At 67.2% G+C, this 18,689-nt stretch overlaps 3 protein-coding genes across 3 annotated transcripts; all 3 read right to left on the bottom strand.

Moving 5' to 3' along the window:
* Positions 1-1,026: 1,026 nt before the first annotated feature.
* On the bottom strand, positions 1,027-2,512 carry LOC310910751 (serine/threonine-protein kinase pim-1-like; the record flags this gene model as incomplete). Its single annotated transcript, XM_083863749.1, has 3 exons — positions 1,027-1,277; positions 1,584-1,760; positions 2,167-2,512. 3 exons carry the CDS (start codon positions 2,510-2,512, stop codon positions 1,174-1,176), a joined length of 627 nt encoding a protein of 208 aa, XP_083719875.1. The 3' UTR covers positions 1,027-1,173.
* A 3,734-nt stretch (positions 2,513-6,246) lies between these two features.
* Positions 6,247-7,779, bottom strand: LOC310910744 (serine/threonine-protein kinase pim-1-like; the record flags this gene model as incomplete). Its single annotated transcript, XM_083863742.1, has 3 exons — positions 6,247-6,544; positions 6,851-7,027; positions 7,434-7,779. 3 exons carry the CDS (start codon positions 7,777-7,779, stop codon positions 6,441-6,443), a joined length of 627 nt encoding a protein of 208 aa, XP_083719868.1. The 3' UTR covers positions 6,247-6,440.
* Positions 7,780-16,700: 8,921 nt separating this feature from the next.
* LOC310910747 (serine/threonine-protein kinase pim-1-like) lies at positions 16,701-18,314 on the bottom strand (the record flags this gene model as incomplete). Its single annotated transcript, XM_083863745.1, has 3 exons — positions 16,701-17,079; positions 17,386-17,562; positions 17,969-18,314. 3 exons carry the CDS (start codon positions 18,312-18,314, stop codon positions 16,976-16,978), a joined length of 627 nt encoding a protein of 208 aa, XP_083719871.1. The 3' UTR covers positions 16,701-16,975.
* Between the last annotated feature and the right edge of the window lie 375 nt (positions 18,315-18,689).

The raw sequence follows: 18,689 nt of genomic DNA, 5'->3' as shown, positions 1-18,689 counted from the left end.
CACTGTTATTTTACAACCTTTTTTTTCCTTTAATGTATTTAAAAACACTGGTTTTCTTGTGCCCCGCATTTCTGGCCCCCCTTCCTCTCCAGCTGAGCTTTCAGCACACCAAATTTGTCCCTTCAGTGGGCAAGAAGCGTCTGTGTATTCTTCTCCTGACCTAGATTCCAGTGGGCCACGGCTTCCTTTGGGTCCTCTTTCCCAGAGAAGATGCCTGTTCAGGCCAGCCAGCCTTCTGCCTCGCCCGTTTGGCTTCCGCCCTTTGGGAATCACCCGCTCTGTGCCCTTCGGAGGTGATGTCTCCATAGTGACCAGCACTGGTGGAGGCCAGCGCCTTCCAAAGCATTTTCCCTGGGCACCCTGCTTCCCAGTTCCCTGAGCGGTCTGAAGTCTCCTCTCCTTATGGCCCGAGCTGAGGTTTGGCCGGTCCTTTTCCCCTTGTCAGAGGAAGTCCATTTACGTGGGGTGGCTGTGGCCAATCCGCGCTTGGCTCAGGGCACGTGGGGCTCGGAAGAGCGGCCCGGCTCTAGAGGGGCTGAGCTGGAGAGTGCTGAGCTGTGGGGGGCACCCCCCTGAGCTGGGAGGAGGCTCCCTGGGGAGGAAGAAGGGTCTGGCGGGAGCCACGAGGCCCCTGGCCAGGGGACGGCAGCAGGGGACGTGTCCACAGCCGATGCTGTTCGGAAGGAGGCGCGGGAAGGAGGTGGGTGTGGGGCTGAGCTCAGAGAGGGTGATCCCCCAGGCCAGCAGGCAGAAAGGCCCTGGCACACAGCAGGAACCACGTTTCAGGTCACCAGGAACAGCCTCGCCCTCCCTCCCTCCCTCCCCAGTGCTGCCATGGTTCCTAGAACGGGAGCTCAAGGGCCATTTGAGACCATTTCCACTCCCAGCCGAGCCCCAATGTCCCCTCACGATGGAGCGCCAGGCTGAGCGAGGGGCCGCCATTTTAGGGCAGCCATGAGGGGCAAGTGGTCACTCCTCGAAGGAGACTGAGGGGAGCACTCTGATTCCCCCTTTTCCCAAAAGGTTTCTTTGGCTGAAGTTGCCGACAAGGAGCAGACTTGAGGGCCCGGAATGGGTTGTCGGTTGTTTTATTTTTTTGGTTTCTGGTGGTGTTGTTTCCCGAGTCCTGCGTGGGACGGGGTAACTGGGTGCTGCAGAGGCTCCGGCAAGGCCTCAAAAACGGCTGCCGTGCACCCAGGGGTGGAGCAAGATCTCCTCCAGCGCCGGCCTGTCCGCGGGGTGCTTGGACAAACACCAGCAGATCAGGTGTTGGCACGCTGGACAGGGAGGGAAGGCAGAAAGCGCCGGTCAGTTGCGGAAGGCGCCCGCGGGGCCCGGGCCGTCCTGCCCGTGCTCAGAGCCGCGCCCTGGCCTCCCGACCCGCCCTGCCCTGTGCGGGAGAGCGGCGTGGCGGGACGCGGCCGCCTCCTTCAGCCCCGTGTGCCACCCTGACCCCGTGGGCACGGGCCACCTCCTGCGGCCAGCCCGGGAGGGCAGGTCCCCGCGGAGCCGCCCGGGGCCCGCGCCGGGCTGCTGCGCGTGGCCCTGTGCCCGAGCCTGCCTTCTGGAGGCCGCCTACCCACCTGGAGAGACCTGGCACCCGAAGCAGAGCTGCCCCAAGACGATGTCCCGGTCGTCCCTGAAGGGGAGGCACCCGCACACCATGCCGTACAGCAGCACGCCCAGGGACCAGACGGTGGCCGAGTCGCCGCGGTAGCAGCCGAGGCCGATCCACTCGGGCGGGCTGTAGGCGCGTGTTCCTAGGGGACACGGGCAGTGCTGTCCAGCCGCAGGCCGCCGGCTTCCAGAGCCTGGCGCCGGCCTCCTGCCAGAGGCAGGGGCTGCACCGGCGGCCACAACTTCCCCCCGAGGCCGGCCCACGTCCCCCAGCCAAGCGGCCCCAGCCAGGAAACCGTTGTGCAAGGCAGAGAAGGCCGGCGGAGCAGCCCCAGCCCGTGTGGGGCCTGCCGAGCCCAGGGGCCGGGGCCTGGCTTTTGCGGCCCCCCTCTGTGGGCAGGGCCGGCAGGCGGCTCCTGGGCCAGGGCACGTGCCCCGTGGCACAGGGCGGCCGGCAGGCGGCTGAAGGCCGCACCCCGCGGCCCAGGAGGGAACGGGGCCCTCCCTGCAGCGCCCGGCACCGGGAGCAGGGCCCGGGCTGTGGCTCACCGGCAAAGCGCGTGTAGGCCCGCTCCTGGAGGAAGGTGCCGCAACCGAAGTCAATGAGCTTCAGGTCGCCGCTCTCCGGGTCTACGAGGAGGTTCTCCGGCTTGATGTCCCGGTGCAGGACGCCGCAGGCGGTGCAGTGCCGCACGGCCTCCAGCACCTGGCAGAAAAGCCAGCGCGCCATCTCCTCGCACAGGACCCCCTGCTCCAGCAGGAACTGCAGGAGATCCTGCGACCGCTCCGGACGCTCCATCACCAGCAGGAAGCTGTCAGGCAGCTCGAACCAGTCCAGGAGCTGGATGATGTTGTAGCAGCCGGAGCCCACCCTCTCCATCAGCGCGATCTCCATCGGAACAGGGGTGCCGTCGGGCTGTGAGGAGGAGAAAATGCCTCCGGCAGGCCTGATGCCGCCCTGTGGCTGCCCCCTGCCTGGCATGCCCCCGTGCCCTCTTGGGCAGCCTCCCTGGTGATGGGGATTCCTCCCGCCCGGGGGATGATGCTCGGGCGCCACGCCCCGCTCTGCCCCGCCGGCCCCGCTCACTCACCAGCTCGACCCACTGCAGGACGCTCTCCCTGGCCACGCGTTTGATGGCCACCTGCAAGGCATCCAGACAGGGGGGCTGAGCTCCGGCCCTGCCGCTCCCGGCCCCTGCCCTGCCTCGCACGCCCTGCCCTCCCGTCCCCTGCCCTCTCGGCCACTTACCGGCCTCCCGTCGGAGAGGCGGATGCCCGCAAAAACGGTGCCGAAGCCGCCGCTGCCCAGCTGCGGGCCCAACTGGTACAGCTCCTGCAGCTCCTTCCCTTGCCCTGCGGCCAAGAGCGAGGCATCAGCCTTGCGCCCAGGAACCACCCCCCCGCCCCCCCCGCCCCCGAGTGAAGGAACCCGCCAGCCAAGCGGGCCGGGCCGGCGCGGGCCGCCTCGCTCTGACCTGCTTCCTGCTGCGCGCCGGGCAGCGGCCCCCGCCCTGCAGCCGAGGGGCCGGCGAGCGGCGGTGCTGGGCCGGGGCAGCGCGCACAGGCGGCTGCAGGAGCCGCGCTGCGGCGGGGCAGGGCGGCACCGTTGCCGTCCCCGGCGTCCTGGGCTGCGCTCAGCTCCCGAGGACGGCCGGGGCTACAGCCCGAGGCTTGGCACAGGGGGCTCCCAGGAGCAGCTGCAAAGCAGAGAGGGGGTTTCGAAGCCGTGGCAGCCTGGAAACAGCCGGGGACTAGGCCGCTCTCAGGGGCCCTGGCCTGGCGTGGGGATGCCCCTCAGGAGCCTGAGAGAGCTCCTGAGGAGATCTCACCTGCTATTAGAGAGCCCTTGGAGGTAGTCAAGGGCTCTGCTGGGGCAGCTTCCAGGGCATGGAGGCAGCTCCTCGGTGTCTCGAGGATGGTCTCCACCACCAGGCTGGGGCTGTTGCCAGCTGGCACAGCCGGCACAGCGTCCTGGCAGCTGTGGGATGAGCCCTGCTGGCTCCAGGACGCTTGCTGCTCCAGCAGCTGCTCCTCAGAAGGCTCCCCTGGCTCGGGCTGGGCTCCCGTTTGGCCTCCGCGGCTTCCCCTGGCCACGTCAAGGGGCAGGCTTGTGCCCGGGCTCAGGTTGAAGTCCGTGGGTCCAAGGGAGCCTGGAGACCTGTCCGTAGGCTCTGCACCTTGTGCAGGCTGACAGGTCTCCCTGAGCCTCTGCGAGGGCTGGAGGCTGTCAGAGATGGCAGAGGCTCCTGGCAGGATGGAGGCTCTCTGACAGCCTGAGCTCCCTGCATGGATGGCGGGTGTGCGCTGCTGTGCCATCCTTGCAAGGGTTGAGGCTCTCCCAGCGACGGAGACCGTGGCTGGGAGCAGCCTCTCGGGGGGATGGAGGCTTCTGGAGGAGCCGCAGCAGGGCAGGTGGCCTCGCTTCAGCAGCTCCTCCAGCTCTTTGGACAAGGCCTGCCACATCCCAGAGTAGAGCGGCGCACACGTCCCATGGCCAGCCCGGAGCAGCAGCAGCAGTTCCTGCAGCTCCTGGGCCGCCGCCACGCAGGGCCGGCAGCCGCAGGGGCTGTGCAGGGGGCTCGCGGGACCACGTGGCCGCTTGCCAGGGGCCGCCCGAGGCCTGGGGGACCCGGGAGCCGCAGGGGCTCCCCGGTTCCTCCGTGAGCCCGTGGGCCGGACCCGCGGGCGCTCGGTCGTCTCCCGTGTCCGTGGCTGCCGCCTCCGTGGTTGCCGGTGGCCAAGGGCCCACCCGACAGCCGCAGCGGCCAGCAGCAGGACAAGTGCAGCTAGCAGGACACCGCCGTCACTCATGGCTCCGGCATGCGCTATCGCGGCTGCACTGGCAGCTGCGGGTGCCGGCCCGGCTTTTATAGGCTTGGCGCGGTGATGTCACAGTGCCGTGGCCAGGGCGGCCGTGGGACATCACGGCCCTGCCTCCCGCCAGCGCGCGGGCCCTTTGTGTTGTCACGGCCCCGCCCGCCTCAGGGCTCAGCGGAGCTGGCTCAGCCCTGAAGATGGACGTGGCCGGAAAAAGCCTGGAAGTGGAACCGCAGCTCAGGCTGTTGCAATGGATCCTTTCCTGGAGCGAGTGGTGTCCCATCGGGAACGGTGCCGCTGCCGGCAGTGTCCAAGTGCACGGCTCCCAGGACGCTGCCGCGTTACCGACTGCAAACGCCCACTGCTGTGTGCCTGAGAAGATCCTCCAGAGTCAAAGGGACTTGAAGTTCCTCTGTCTCTGGGGAGCTCCCCTTGAAACACCTGTCCAGGGCTGGAAGCCTTTTTTGTTAGCAGCTCCCTGACTTGTGCAGTGCCTGTGTTCTCAATAAATCGGGATTTGCCAGGGAGCGCTCCTGGTGCTCCCGCTGCTCTGGTTTTGACTGGGATAGATTTCCTTTCTTCCCAAACGCTGCTGGCACCTGTTGGGTTTGGAAGGGGATGCCCTCAATCCAGCTGGGGTGGTTTGGTTTCTGCTGAGCAGGGCTTGCCCTCTTCCAAAGCTTTGGCTGTGTCCCTTGGTACAATGCAATGGCTTTCCGCTGGGAAGGGAGGGATGAGTGTTGAAGGCAGAGGCAAAGAACGCATGAAACACCTGTACCCTTGTCTCTGTCCCTGTTTGTGAGGTGACCTTCCACATCCAGGTAGGGGGCACTGTTATTTTTACAACGTTTTTTTTCCTTTAATGTATTTAAAAACACTGGTTTTCTTGTGCCCCGCATTTCTGGCCCCCCTTCCTCTCCAGCTGAGCTTTCAGCACACCAAATTTGTCCCTTCAGTGGCAAGAAGCGTCTGTGTATTCTTCTCCTGACCTAGATTCCAGTGGGCACACGGCTTCCTTTTGGGTCCTCTTTCCCAGAGAAGATGCCTGTTCAGGCCAGCCAGCCTTCTGCCTCGCCCGTTTGGCTTCCGCCCTTTGGGAATCACCCGCTCCTGTGCCCTTAGGAGGTGATGTCTCCATTAGTGACCAGCACTGGTGGAGGCCAGCGCCTTCCAAAGCATTTTCCCTGGGCACCCTGCTTCCCAGTTCCCTGAGCGGTCTGAAGTCTCCTCTCCTTATGGCCCGAGCTGAGGTTTGGCCGGTCCTTTTCCCCTTGTCAGAGGAAGTCCATTTACGTGGGGTGGCTGTGGCCAATCCGCGCTTGGCTCAGGGCACGTGGGGCTCGGAGAGCGGCCCGGCTCTAGAGGGGCTGAGCTGGAGAGTGCTGAGCTGTGGGGGGCACCCCCCTGAGCTGGGAGGAGGCTCCCTGGGGAGGAAGAAGGGTCTGGCGGGAGCCACGAGGCCCCTGGCCAGGGGACGGCAGCAGGGGACGTGTCCACAGCCGATGCTGTTCGGAAGGAGGCGCGGGAAGGAGGTGGGTGTGGGGCTGAGCTCAGAGAGGGTGATCCCCCAGGCCAGCAGGCAGAAAGGCCCTGGCACACAGCAGGAACCACGTTTCAGGTCACCAGGAACAGCCTCGCCCTCCCTCCCTCCCTCCCCAGTGCTGCCATGGTTCCCTAGAACGGGAGCTCAAGGCCATTTGAGACCATTTCCACTCCCAGCCGAGCCCCAATGTCCCCTCACGATGGAGCGCCAGGCTGAGCGAGGGGCCGCCATTTTAGGGCAAGCCATGAGGGGCAAGTGGTCACTCCTCGAAGGAGACTGAGGGGAGCACTCTGATTCCCCCTTTTCCCAAAAGGTTTCTTTGGCTGAAGTTGCCGACAAGGAGCAGACTTGAGGGCCCGGAATGGGTTGGCGGTTGTTTTATTTTTTTGGTTTCTGGTGGTGTTGTTTCCCGAGTCCTGCGTGGGACGGGGTAACTGGGTGCTGCAGAGGCTCCGGCAAGGCCTCAAAAACGGCTGCCGTGCACCCAGGGGTGGAGCAAGATCTCCTCCAGCGCCGGCCTGTCCGCGGGGTGCTTGGACAAACACCAGCAGATCAGGTGTTGGCACGCTGGACAGGGAGGGAAGGCAGAAAGCGCCGGTCAGTTGCGGAAGGCGCCCGCGGGGCCCGGGCCGTCCTGCCCGTGCTCAGAGCCGCGCCCTGGCCTCCCGACCCGCCCTGCCCTGTGCGGGAGAGCGGCGTGGCGGGACGCGGCCGCCTCCTTCAGCCCCGTGTGCCACCCTGACCCCGTGGGCACGGGCCACCTCCTGCGGCCAGCCCGGGAGGGCAGGTCCCCGCGGAGCCGCCCGGGGCCCGCGCCGGGCTGCTGCGCGTGGCCCTGTGCCCGAGCCTGCCTTCTGGAGGCCGCCTACCCACCTGGAGAGACCTGGCACCCGAAGCAGAGCTGCCCCAAGACGATGTCCCGGTCGTCCCTGAAGGGGAGGCACCCGCACACCATGCCGTACAGCAGCACGCCCAGGGACCAGACGGTGGCCGAGTCGCCGCGGTAGCAGCCGAGGCCGATCCACTCGGGCGGGCTGTAGGCGCGTGTTCCTAGGGGACACGGGCAGTGCTGTCCAGCCGCAGGCCGCCGGCTTCCAGAGCCTGGCGCCGGCCTCCTGCCAGAGGCAGGGGCTGCACCGGCGGCCACAACTTCCCCCCGAGGCCGGCCCACGTCCCCCAGCCAAGCGGCCCCAGCCAGGAAACCGTTGTGCAAGGCAGAGAAGGCCGGCGGAGCAGCCCCAGCCCGTGTGGGGCCTGCCGAGCCCAGGGGCCGGGGCCTGGCTTTTGCGGCCCCCCTCTGTGGGCAGGGCCGGCAGGCGGCTCCTGGGCCAGGGCACGTGCCCCGTGGCACAGGGCGGCCGGCAGGCGGCTGAAGGCCGCACCCCGCGGCCCAGGAGGGAACGGGGCCCTCCCTGCAGCGCCCGGCACCGGGAGCAGGGCCCGGGCTGTGGCTCACCGGCAAAGCGCGTGTAGGCCCGCTCCTGGAGGAAGGTGCCGCAACCGAAGTCGATGAGCTTCAGGTCGCCGCTCTCCGGGTCTACGAGGAGGTTCTCCGGCTTGATGTCCCGGTGCAGGACGCCGCAGGCGGTGCAGTGCCGCACGGCCTCCAGCACCTGGCAGAAAAGCCAGCGCGCCATCTCCTCGCACAGGACCCCCTGCTCCAGCAGGAACTGCAGGAGATCCTGCGACCGCTCCGGACGCTCCATCACCAGCAGGAAGCTGTCAGGCAGCTCGAACCAGTCCAGGAGCTGGATGATGTTGTAGCAGCCGGAGCCCACCCTCTCCATCAGCGCGATCTCCATCGGAACAGGGGTGCCGTCGGGCTGTGAGGAGGAGAAAATGCCTCCGGCAGGCCTGATGCCGCCCTGTGGCTGCCCCCTGCCTGGCATGCCCCCGTGCCCTCTTGGGCAGCCTCCCTGGTGATGGGGATTCCTCCCGCCCGGGGGATGATGCTCGGGCGCCACGCCCCGCTCTGCCCCGCCGGCCCCGCTCACTCACCAGCTCGACCCACTGCAGGACGCTCTCCCTGGCCACGCGTTTGATGGCCACCTGCAAGGCATCCAGACAGGGGGGCTGAGCTCCGGCCCTGCCGCTCCCGGCCCCTGCCCTGCCTCGCACGCCCTGCCCTCCCGTCCCCTGCCCTCTCGGCCACTTACCGGCCTCCCGTCGGAGAGGCGGATGCCCGCAAAAACGGTGCCGAAGCCGCCGCTGCCCAGCTGCGGGCCCAACTGGTACAGCTCCTGCAGCTCCTTCCCTTGCCCTGCGGCCAAGAGCGAGGCATCAGCCTTGCGCCCAGGAACCACCCCCCCGCCCCCCCCGCCCCCGAGTGAAGGAACCCGCCAGCCAAGCGGGCCGGGCCGGCGCGGGCCGCCTCGCTCTGACCTGCTTCCTGCTGCGCGCCGGGCAGCGGCCCCCGCCCTGCAGCCGAGGGGCCGGCGAGCGGCGGTGCTGGGCCGGGGCAGCGCGCACAGGCGGCTGCAGGAGCCGCGCTGCGGCGGGGCAGGGCGGCACCGTTGCCGTCCCCGGCGTCCTGGGCTGCGCTCAGCTCCCGAGGACGGCCGGGGCTACAGCCCGAGGCTTGGCACAGGGGGCTCCCAGGAGCAGCTGCAAAGCAGAGAGGGGGTTTCGAAGCCGTGGCAGCCTGGAAACAGCCGGGGACTAGGCCGCTCTCAGGGGCCCTGGCCTGGCGTGGGGATGCCCCTCAGGAGCCTGAGAGAGCTCCTGAGGAGATCTCACCTGCTATTAGAGAGCCCTTGGAGGTAGTCAAGGGCTCTGCTGGGGCAGCTTCCAGGGCATGGAGGCAGCTCCTCGGTGTCTCGAGGATGGTCTCCACCACCAGGCTGGGGCTGTTGCCAGCTGGCACAGCCGGCACAGCGTCCTGGCAGCTGTGGGATGAGCCCTGCTGGCTCCAGGACGCTTGCTGCTCCAGCAGCTGCTCCTCAGAAGGCTCCCCTGGCTCGGGCTGGGCTCCCGTTTGGCCTCCGCGGCTTCCCCTGGCCACGTCAAGGGGCAGGCTTGTGCCCGGGCTCAGGTTGAAGTCCGTGGGTCCAAGGGAGCCTGGAGACCTGTCCGTAGGCTCTGCACCTTGTGCAGGCTGACAGGTCTCCCTGAGCCTCTGCGAGGGCTGGAGGCTGTCAGAGATGGCAGAGGCTCCTGGCAGGATGGAGGCTCTCTGACAGCCTGAGCTCCCTGCATGGATGGCGGGTGTGCGCTGCTGTGCCATCCTTGCAAGGGTTGAGGCTCTCCCAGTGACGGAGACCGTGGCTGGGAGCAGCCTCTCGGGGGGATGGAGGCTTCTGGAGGAGCCGCAGCAGGGCAGGTGGCCTCGCTTCAGCAGCTCCTCCAGCTCTTTGGACAAGGCCTGCCACATCCCAGAGTAGAGCGGCGCACACGTCCCATGGCCAGCCCGGAGCAGCAGCAGCAGTTCCTGCAGCTCCTGGGCCGCCGCCACGCAGGGCCGGCAGCCGCAGGGGCTGTGCAGGGGGCTCGCGGGACCACGTGGCCGCTTGCCAGGGGCCGCCCGAGGCCTGGGGGACCCGGGAGCCGCAGGGGCTCCCCGGTTCCTCCGTGAGCCCGTGGGCCGGACCCGCGGGCGCTCGGTCGTCTCCCGTGTCCGTGGCTGCCGCCTCCGTGGTTGCCGGTGGCCAAGGGCCCACCCGACAGCCGCAGCGGCCAGCAGCAGGACAAGTGCAGCTAGCAGGACACCGCCGTCACTCATGGCTCCGGCATGCGCTATCGCGGCTGCACTGGCAGCTGCGGGTGCCGGCCCGGCTTTTATAGGCTTGGCGCGGTGATGTCACAGTGCCGTGGCCAGGGCGGCCGTGGGACATCACGGCCCTGCCTCCCGCCAGCATGCGGGCCCTTTGTGTTGTCACGGCCCCGCCCGCCTCAGGGCTCAGCGGAGCTGGCTCAGCCCTGAAGATGGACGTGGCCGGAAAAAGCCTGGAAGTGGAACCGCAGCTCAGGCTGTTGCAATGGATCCTTTCCTGGAGCGAGTGGTGTCCCATCGGGAACGGTGCCGCTGCCGGCAGTGTCCAAGTGCACGGCTCCCAGGACGCTGCCGCGTTACCGACTGCAAACGCCCACTGCTGTGTGCCTGAGAAGATCCTCCAGAGTCAAAGGGACTTGAAGTTCCTCTGTCTCTGGGGAGCTCCCCTTGAAACACCTGTCCAGGGCTGGAAGCCTTTTTTGTTAGCAGCTCCCTGACTTGTGCAGTGCCTGTGTTCTCAATAAATCGGGATTTGCCAGGGAGCGCTCCTGGTGCTCCCGCTGCTCTGGTTTTGACTGGGATAGATTTCCTTTCTTCCCAAACGCTGCTGGCACCTGTTGGGTTTGGAAGGGGATGCCCTCAATCCAGCTGGGGTGGTTTGGTTTCTGCTGAGCAGGGCTTGCCCTCTTCCAAAGCTTTGGCTGTGTCCCTTGGTACAATGCAATGGCTTTCCGCTGGGAAGGGAGGGATGAGTGTTGAAGGCAGAGGCAAAGAACGCATGAAACACCTGTACCCTTGTCTCTGTCCCTGTTTGTGAGGTGACCTTCCACATCCAGGTAGGGGGCACTGTTATTTTTACAACGTTTTTTTTCCTTTAATGTATTTAAAAACACTGGTTTTCTTGTGCCCCGCATTTCTGGCCCCCCTTCCTCTCCAGCTGAGCTTTCAGCACACCAAATTTGTCCCTTCAGTGGCAAGAAGCGTCTGTGTATTCTTCTCCTGACCTAGATTCCAGTGGGCACACGGCTTCCTTTTGGGTCCTCTTTCCCAGAGAAGATGCCTGTTCAGGCCAGCCAGCCTTCTGCCTCGCCCGTTTGGCTTCCGCCCTTTGGGAATCACCCGCTCCTGTGCCCTTAGGAGGTGATGTCTCCATTAGTGACCAGCACTGGTGGAGGCCAGCGCCTTCCAAAGCATTTTCCCTGGGCACCCTGCTTCCCAGTTCCCTGAGCGGTCTGAAGTCTCCTCTCCTTATGGCCCGAGCTGAGGTTTGGCCGGTCCTTTTCCCCTTGTCAGAGGAAGTCCATTTACGTGGGGTGGCTGTGGCCAATCCGCGCTTGGCTCAGGGCACGTGGGGCTGGGAGAGCGGCCCGGCTCTAGAGGGGCTGAGCTGGAGAGTGCTGAGCTGTGGGGGGCACCCCCCTGAGCTGGGAGGAGGCTCCCTGGGGAGGAAGAAGGGTCTGGCGGGAGCCACGAGGCCCCTGGCCAGGGGACGGCAGCAGGGGACGTGTCCACAGCCGATGCTGTTCGGAAGGAGGCGCGGGAAGGAGGTGGGTGTGGGGCTGAGCTCAGAGAGGGTGATCCCCCAGGCCAGCAGGCAGAAAGGCCCTGGCACACAGCAGGAACCACGTTTCAGGTCACCAGGAACAGCCTCGCCCTCCCTCCCTCCCTCCCCAGTGCTGCCATGGTTCCCTAGAACAGGAGCTCAAGGCCATTTGAGACCATTTCCACTCCCAGCCGAGCCCCAATGTCCCCTCACGATGGAGCGCCAGGCTGAGCGAGGGGCCGCCATTTTAGGGCAAGCCATGAGGGGCAAGTGGTCACTCCTCGAAGGAGACTGAGGGGAGCACTCTGATTCCCCCTTTTCCCAAAAGGTTTCTTTGGCTGAAGTTGCCGACAAGGAGCAGACTTGAGGGCCCGGAATGGGTTGGCGGTTGTTTTATTTTTTTGGTTTCTGGTGGTGTTGTTTCCCGAGTCCTGCGTGGGACGGGGTAACTGGGTGCTGCAGAGGCTCCGGCAAGGCCTCAAAAACGGCTGCCGTGCACCCAGGGGTGGAGCAAGATCTCCTCCAGCGCCGGCCTGTCCGCGGGGTGCTTGGACAAACACCAGCAGATCAGGTGTTGGCACGCTGGACAGGGAGGGAAGGCAGAAAGCGCCGGTCAGTTGCGGAAGGCGCCCGCGGGGCCCGGGCCGTCCTGCCCGTGCTCAGAGCCGCGCCCTGGCCTCCCGACCCGCCCTGCCCTGTGCGGGAGAGCGGCGTGGCGGGACGCGGCCGCCTCCTTCAGCCCCGTGTGCCACCCTGACCCCGTGGGCACGGGCCACCTCCTGCGGCCAGCCCGGGAGGGCAGGTCCCCGCGGAGCCGCCCGGGGCCCGCGCCGGGCTGCTGCGCGTGGCCCTGTGCCCGAGCCTGCCTTCTGGAGGCCGCCTACCCACCTGGAGAGACCTGGCACCCGAAGCAGAGCTGCCCCAAGACGATGTCCCGGTCGTCCCTGAAGGGGAGGCACCCGCACACCATGCCGTACAGCAGCACGCCCAGGGACCAGACGGTGGCCGAGTCGCCGCGGTAGCAGCCGAGGCCGATCCACTCGGGCGGGCTGTAGGCGCGTGTTCCTAGGGGACACGGGCAGTGCTGTCCAGCCGCAGGCCGCCGGCTTCCAGAGCCTGGCGCCGGCCTCCTGCCAGAGGCAGGGGCTGCACCGGCGGCCACAACTTCCCCCCGAGGCCGGCCCACGTCCCCCAGCCAAGCGGCCCCAGCCAGGAAACCGTTGTGCAAGGCAGAGAAGGCCGGCGGAGCAGCCCCAGCCCGTGTGGGGCCTGCCGAGCCCAGGGGCCGGGGCCTGGCTTTTGCGGCCCCCCTCTGTGGGCAGGGCCGGCAGGCGGCTCCTGGGCCAGGGCACGTGCCCCGTGGCACAGGGCGGCCGGCAGGCGGCTGAAGGCCGCACCCCGCGGCCCAGGAGGGAACGGGGCCCTCCCTGCAGCGCCCGGCACCGGGAGCAGGGCCCGGGCTGTGGCTCACCGGCAAAGCGCGTGTAGGCCCGCTCCTGGAGGAAGGTGCCGCAACCGAAGTCGATGAGCTTCAGGTCGCCGCTCTCCGGGTCTACGAGGAGGTTCTCCGGCTTGATGTCCCGGTGCAGGACGCCGCAGGCGGTGCAGTGCCGCACGGCCTCCAGCACCTGGCAGAAAAGCCAGCGCGCCATCTCCTCGCACAGGACCCCCTGCTCCAGCAGGAACTGCAGGAGATCCTGCGACCGCTCCGGACGCTCCATCACCAGCAGGAAGCTGTCAGGCAGCTCGAACCAGTCCAGGAGCTGGATGATGTTGTAGCAGCCGGAGCCCACCCTCTCCATCAGCGCGATCTCCATCGGAACAGGGGTGCCGTCGGGCTGTGAGGAGGAGAAAATGCCTCCGGCAGGCCTGATGCCGCCCTGTGGCTGCCCCCTGCCTGGCATGCCCCCGTGCCCTCTTGGGCAGCCTCCCTGGTGATGGGGATTCCTCCCGCCCGGGGGATGATGCTCGGGCGCCACGCCCCGCTCTGCCCCGCCGGCCCCGCTCACTCACCAGCTCGACCCACTGCAGGACGCTCTCCCTGGCCACGCGTTTGATGGCCACCTGCAAGGCATCCAGACAGGGGGGCTGAGCTCCGGCCCTGCCGCTCCCGGCCCCTGCCCTGCCTCGCACGCCCTGCCCTCCCGTCCCCTGCCCTCTCGGCCACTTACCGGCCTCCCGTCGGAGAAGCGGATGCCCGCAAAAACGGTGCCGAAGCCGCCGCTGCCCAGCTGCGGGCCCAACTGGTACAGCTCCTGCAGCTCCTTCCCTTGCCCTGCGGCCAAGAGCGAGGCATCAGCCTTGCGCCCAGGAACCACCCCCCCGCCCCCCCCGCCCCCGAGTGAAGGAACCCGCCAGCCAAGCGGGCCGGGCCGGCGCGGGCCGCCTCGCTCTGACCTGCTTCCTGCTGCGCGCCGGGCAGCGGCCCCCGCCCTGCAGCCGAGGGGCCGGCGAGCGGCGGTGCTGGGCCGGGGCAGCGCGCACAGGCAGCTGCAGGAGCCGCGCTGCGGCGGGGCAGGGCGGCACCGTTGCCGTCCCCGGCGTCCTGGGCTGCGCTCAGCTCCCGAGGACGGCCGGGGCTACAGCCCGAGGCTTGGCACAGGGGGCTCCCAGGAGCAGCTGCAAAGCAGAGAGGGGGTTTCGAAGCCGTGGCAGCCTGGAAACAGCCGGGGACTAGGCCGCTCTCAGGGGCCCTGGCCTGGCGTGGGGATGCCCCTCAGGAGCCTGAGAGAGCTCCTGAGGAGATCTCACCTGCTATTAGAGAGCCCTTGGAGGTAGTCAAGGGCTCTGCTGGGGCAGCTTCCAGGGGATGGAGGCAGCTCCTCGGTGTCTCGAGGATGGTCTCCACCACCAGGCTGGGGCTGTTGCCAGCTGGCACAGCCGGCACAGCGTCCTGGCAGCTGTGGGATGAGCCCTGCTGGCTCCAGGACGCTTGCTGCTCCAGCAGCTGCTCCTCAGAAGGCTCCCCTGGCTCGGGCTGGGCTCCCGTTTGGCCTCCGCGGCTTCCCCTGGCCACGTCAAGGGGCAGGCTTGTGCCCGGGCTCAGGTTGAAGTCCGTGGGTCCAAGGGAGCCTGGAGACCTGTCCGTAGGCTCTGCACCTTGTGCAGGCTGACAGGTCTCCCTGAGCCTCTGCGAGGGCTGGAGGCTGTCAGAGATGGCAGAGGCTCCTGGCAGGATGGAGGCTCTCTGACAGCCTGAGCTCCCTGCATGGATGGCGGGTGTGCGCTGCTGTGCCATCCTTGCAAGGGTTGAGGCTCTCCCAGCGACGGAGACCGTGGCTGGGAGCAGCCTCTCGGGGGGATGGAGGCTTCTGGAGGAGCCGCAGCAGGGCAGGTGGCCTCGCTTCAGCAGCTCCTCCAGCTCTTTGGACAAGGCCTGCCACATCCCAGAGTAGAGCGGCGCACACGTCCCATGGCCAGCCCGGAGCAGCAGCAGCAGTTCCTGCAGCTCCTGGGCCGCCGCCACGCAGGGCCGGCAGCCGCAGGGGCTGTGCAGGGGGCTCGCGGGACCACGTGGCCGCTTGCCAGGGGCCGCCCGAGGCCTGGGGGACCCGGGAGCCGCAGGGGCTCCCCGGTTCCTCCGTGAGCCCGTGGGCCGGACCCGCGGGCGCTCGGTCGTCTCCCGTGTCCGTGGCTGCCGCCTCCGTGGTTGCCGGTGGCCAAGGGCCCACCCGACAGCCGCAGCGGCCAGCAGCAGGACAAGTGCAGCTAGCAGGACACCGCCGTCACTCATGGCTCCGGCATGCGCTATCGCGGCTGCACTGGCAGCTGCGGGTGCCGGCCCGGCTTTTATAGGCTTGGCGCGGTGATGTCACAGTGCCGTGGCCAGGGCGGCCGTGGGACATCACGGCCCTGCCTCCCGCCAGCGCGCGGGCCCTTTGTGTTGTCACGGCCCCGCCCGCCTCAGGGCTCAGCGGAGCTGGCTCAGCCCTGAAGATGGACGTGGCCAGAAAAAGCCTGGAAGTGGAACCGCAGCTCAGGCTGTTGCAATGGATCCTTTCCTGGAGCGAGTGGTGTCCCATCGGGAACGGTGCCGCTGCCGGCAGTGTCCAAGTGCACGGCTCCCAGGACGCTGCCGCGTTACCGACTGCAAACGCCCACTGCTGTGTGCCTGAGAAGATCCTCCAGAGTCAAAGGGACTTGAAGTTCCTCTGTCTCTGGGGAGCTCCCCTTGAAACACCTGTCCAGGGCTGGAAGCCTTTTTTGTTAGCAGCTCCCTGACTTGTGCAGTGCCTTGTGTTCTCAATAAATCGGGATTTGCCAGGGAGCGCTCCTGGTGCTCCCGCTGCTCTGGTTTTGACTGGGATAGATTTCCTTTCTTCCCAAACGCTGCTGGCACCTGTTGGGTTTGGAAGGGGATGCCCTCAATCCAGCTGGGGTGGTTTGGTTTCTGCTGAGCAGGGCTTGCCCTCTTCCAAAGCTTTGGCTGTGTCCCTTGGTACAATGCAATGGCTTTCCGCTGGGAAGGGAGGGATGAGTGTTGAAGGCAGAGGCAAAGAACGCATGAAACACCTGTACCCTTGTCTCTGTCCCTGTTTGTGAGGTGACCTTCCACATCCAGGTAGGGGGCACTGTTATTTTTACAACGTTTTTTTTCCTTTAATGTATTTAAAAACACTGGTTTTCTTGTGCCCCGCATTTCTGGCCCCCCTTCCTCTCCAGCTGAGCTTTCAGCACACCAAATTTGTCCCTTCAGTGGCAAGAAGCGTCTGTGTATTCTTCTCCTGACCTAGATTCCAGTGGGCACACGGCTTCCTTTTGGGTCCTCTTTCCCAGAGAAGATGCCTGTTCAGGCCAGCCAGCCTTCTGCCTCGCCCGTTTGGCTTCCGCCCTTTGGGAATCACCCGCTCCTGTGCCCTTAGGAGGTGATGTCTCCATTAGTGACCAGCACTGGTGGAGGCCAGCGCCTTCCAAAGCATTTTCCCTGGGCACCCTGCTTCCCAGTTCCCTGAGCGGTCTGAAGTCTCCTCTCCTTATGGCCCGAGCTGAGGTTTGGCCGGTCCTTTTCCCCTTGTCAGAGGAAGTCCATTTACGTGGGGTGGCTGTGGCCAATCCGCGCTTGGCTCAGGGCACGTGGGGCTCGGAGAGCGGCCCGGCTCTAGAGGGGCTGAGCTGGAGAGTGCTGAGCTGTGGGGGGCACCCCCCTGAGCTGGGAGGAGGCTCCCTGGGGAGGAAGAAGGGTCTGGCGGGAGCCACGAGGCCCCTGGCCAGGGGACGGCAGCAGGGGACGTGTCCACAGCCGATGCTGTTCGGAAGGAGGCGCGGGAAGGAGGTGGGTGTGGGGCTGAGCTCAGAGAGGGTGATCCCCCAGGCCAGCAGGCAGAAAGGCCCTGGCACACAGCAGGAACCACGTTTCAGGTCACCAGGAACAGCCTCGCCCTCCCTCCCTCCCTCCCCAGTGCTGCCATGGTTCCCTAGAACGGGAGCTCAAGGCCATTTGAGACCATTTCCACTCCCAGCCGAGCCCCAATGTCCCCTCACGATGGAGCGCCAGGCTGAGCGAGGGGCCGCCATTTTAGGGCAAGCCATGAGGGGCAAGTGGTCACTCCTCGAAGGAGACTGAGGGGAGCACTCTGATTCCCCCTTTTCCCAAAAGGTTTCTTTGGCTGAAGTTGCCGACAAGGAGCAGACTTGAGGGCCCGGAATGGGTTGTCGGTTGTTTTATTTTTTTGGTTTCTGGTGGTGTTGTTTCCCGAGTCCTGCGTGGGACGGGGTAACTGGGTGCTGCAGAGGCTCCGGCAAGGCCTCAAAAACGGCTGCCGTGCACCCAGGGGTGGAGCAAGATCTCCTCCAGCGCCGGCCTGTCCGCGGGGTGCTTGGACAAACACCAGCAGATCAGGTGTTGGCACGCTGGACAGGGAGGGAAGGCAGAAAGCGCCGGTCAGTTGCGGAAGGCGCCCGCGGGGCCCGGGCCGTCCTGCCCGTGCTCAGAGCCGCGCCCTGGCCTCCCGACCCGCCCTGCCCTGTGCGGGAGAGCGGCGTGGCGGGACGCGGCCGCCTCCTTCAGCCCCGTGTGCCACCCTGACCCCGTGGGCACGGGCCACCTCCTGCGGCCAGCCCGGGAGGGCAGGTCCCCGCGGAGCCGCCCGGGGCCCGCGCCGGGCTGCTGCGCGCGGCCCTGTGCCCGAGCCTGCCTTCTGGAGGCCGCCTACCCACCTGGAGAGACCTGGCACCCGAAGCAGAGCTGCCCCAAGACGATGTCCCGGTCGTCCCTGAAGGGGAGGCACCCGCACACCATGCCGTACAGCAGCACGCCCAGGGACCAGACGGTGGCCGAGTCGCCGCGGTAGCAGCCGAGGCCGATCCACTCGGGCGGGCTGTAGGCGCGTGTTCCTAGGGGACACGGGCAGTGCTGTCCAGCCGCAGGCCGCCGGCTTCCAGAGCCTGGCGCCGGCCTCCTGCCAGAGGCAGGGGCTGCACCGGCGGCCACAACTTCCCCCCGAGGCCGGCCCACGTCCCCCAGCCAAGCGGCCCCAGCCAGGAAACCGTTGTGCAAGGCAGAGAAGGCCGGCGGAGCAGCCCCAGCCCGTGTGGGGCCTGCCGAGCCCAGGGGCCGGGGCCTGGCTTTTGCGGCCCCCCTCTGTGGGCAGGGCCGGCAGGCGGCTCCTGGGCCAGGGCACGTGCCCCGTGGCACAGGGCGGCCGGCAGGCGGCTGAAGGCCGCACCCCGCGGCCCAGGAGGGAACGGGGCCCTCCCTGCAGCGCCCGGCACCGGGAGCAGGGCCCGGGCTGTGGCTCACCGGCAAAGCGCGTGTAGGCCCGCTCCTGGAGGAAGGTGCCGCAACCGAAGTCGATGAGCTTCAGGTCGCCGCTCTCCGGGTCTACGAGGAGGTTCTCCGGCTTGATGTCCCGGTGCAGAACGCCGCAGGCCGTGCAGTGCCGCACGGCCTCCAGCACCTGGCAGAAAAGCCAGCGCGCCATCTCCTCGCACAGGACCCCCTGCTCCAGCAGGAACTGCAGGAGATCCTGCGACCGCTCCGGACGCTCCATCACCAGCAGGAAGCTGTCAGGCAGCTCGAACCAGTCCAGGAGCTGGATGATGTTGTAGCAGCCGGAGCCCACCCTCTCCATCAGCGCGATCTCCATCGGAACAGGGGTGCCGTCGGGCTGTGAGGAGGAGAAAATGCCTCCGGCAGGCCTGATGCCGCCCTGTGGCTGCCCCCTGCCTGGCATGCCCCCGTGCCCTCTTGGGCAGCCTCCCTGGTGATGGGGATTCCTCCCGCCCGGGGGATGATGCTCGGGCGCCACGCCCCGCTCTGCCCCGCCGGCCCCGCTCACTCACCAGCTCGACCCACTGCAGGACGCTCTCCCTGGCCACGCGTTTGATGGCCACCTGCAAGGCATCCAGACAGGGGGGCTGAGCTCCGGCCCTGCCGCTCCCGGCCCCTGCCCTGCCTCGCACGCCCTGCCCTCCCGTCCCCTGCCCTCTCGGCCACTTACCGGCCTCCCGTCGGAGAGGCG

This window comes from Zosterops lateralis, assembly GCF_965231275.1.
Source record: "Zosterops lateralis genome assembly, chromosome: 6".
NCBI classification, from domain to species: Eukaryota; Metazoa; Chordata; class Aves; order Passeriformes; family Zosteropidae; genus Zosterops; species Zosterops lateralis.
Note: the sequence above shows the minus strand (reverse complement) of the source record. Positions and strands in the feature narration are given on the sequence as shown.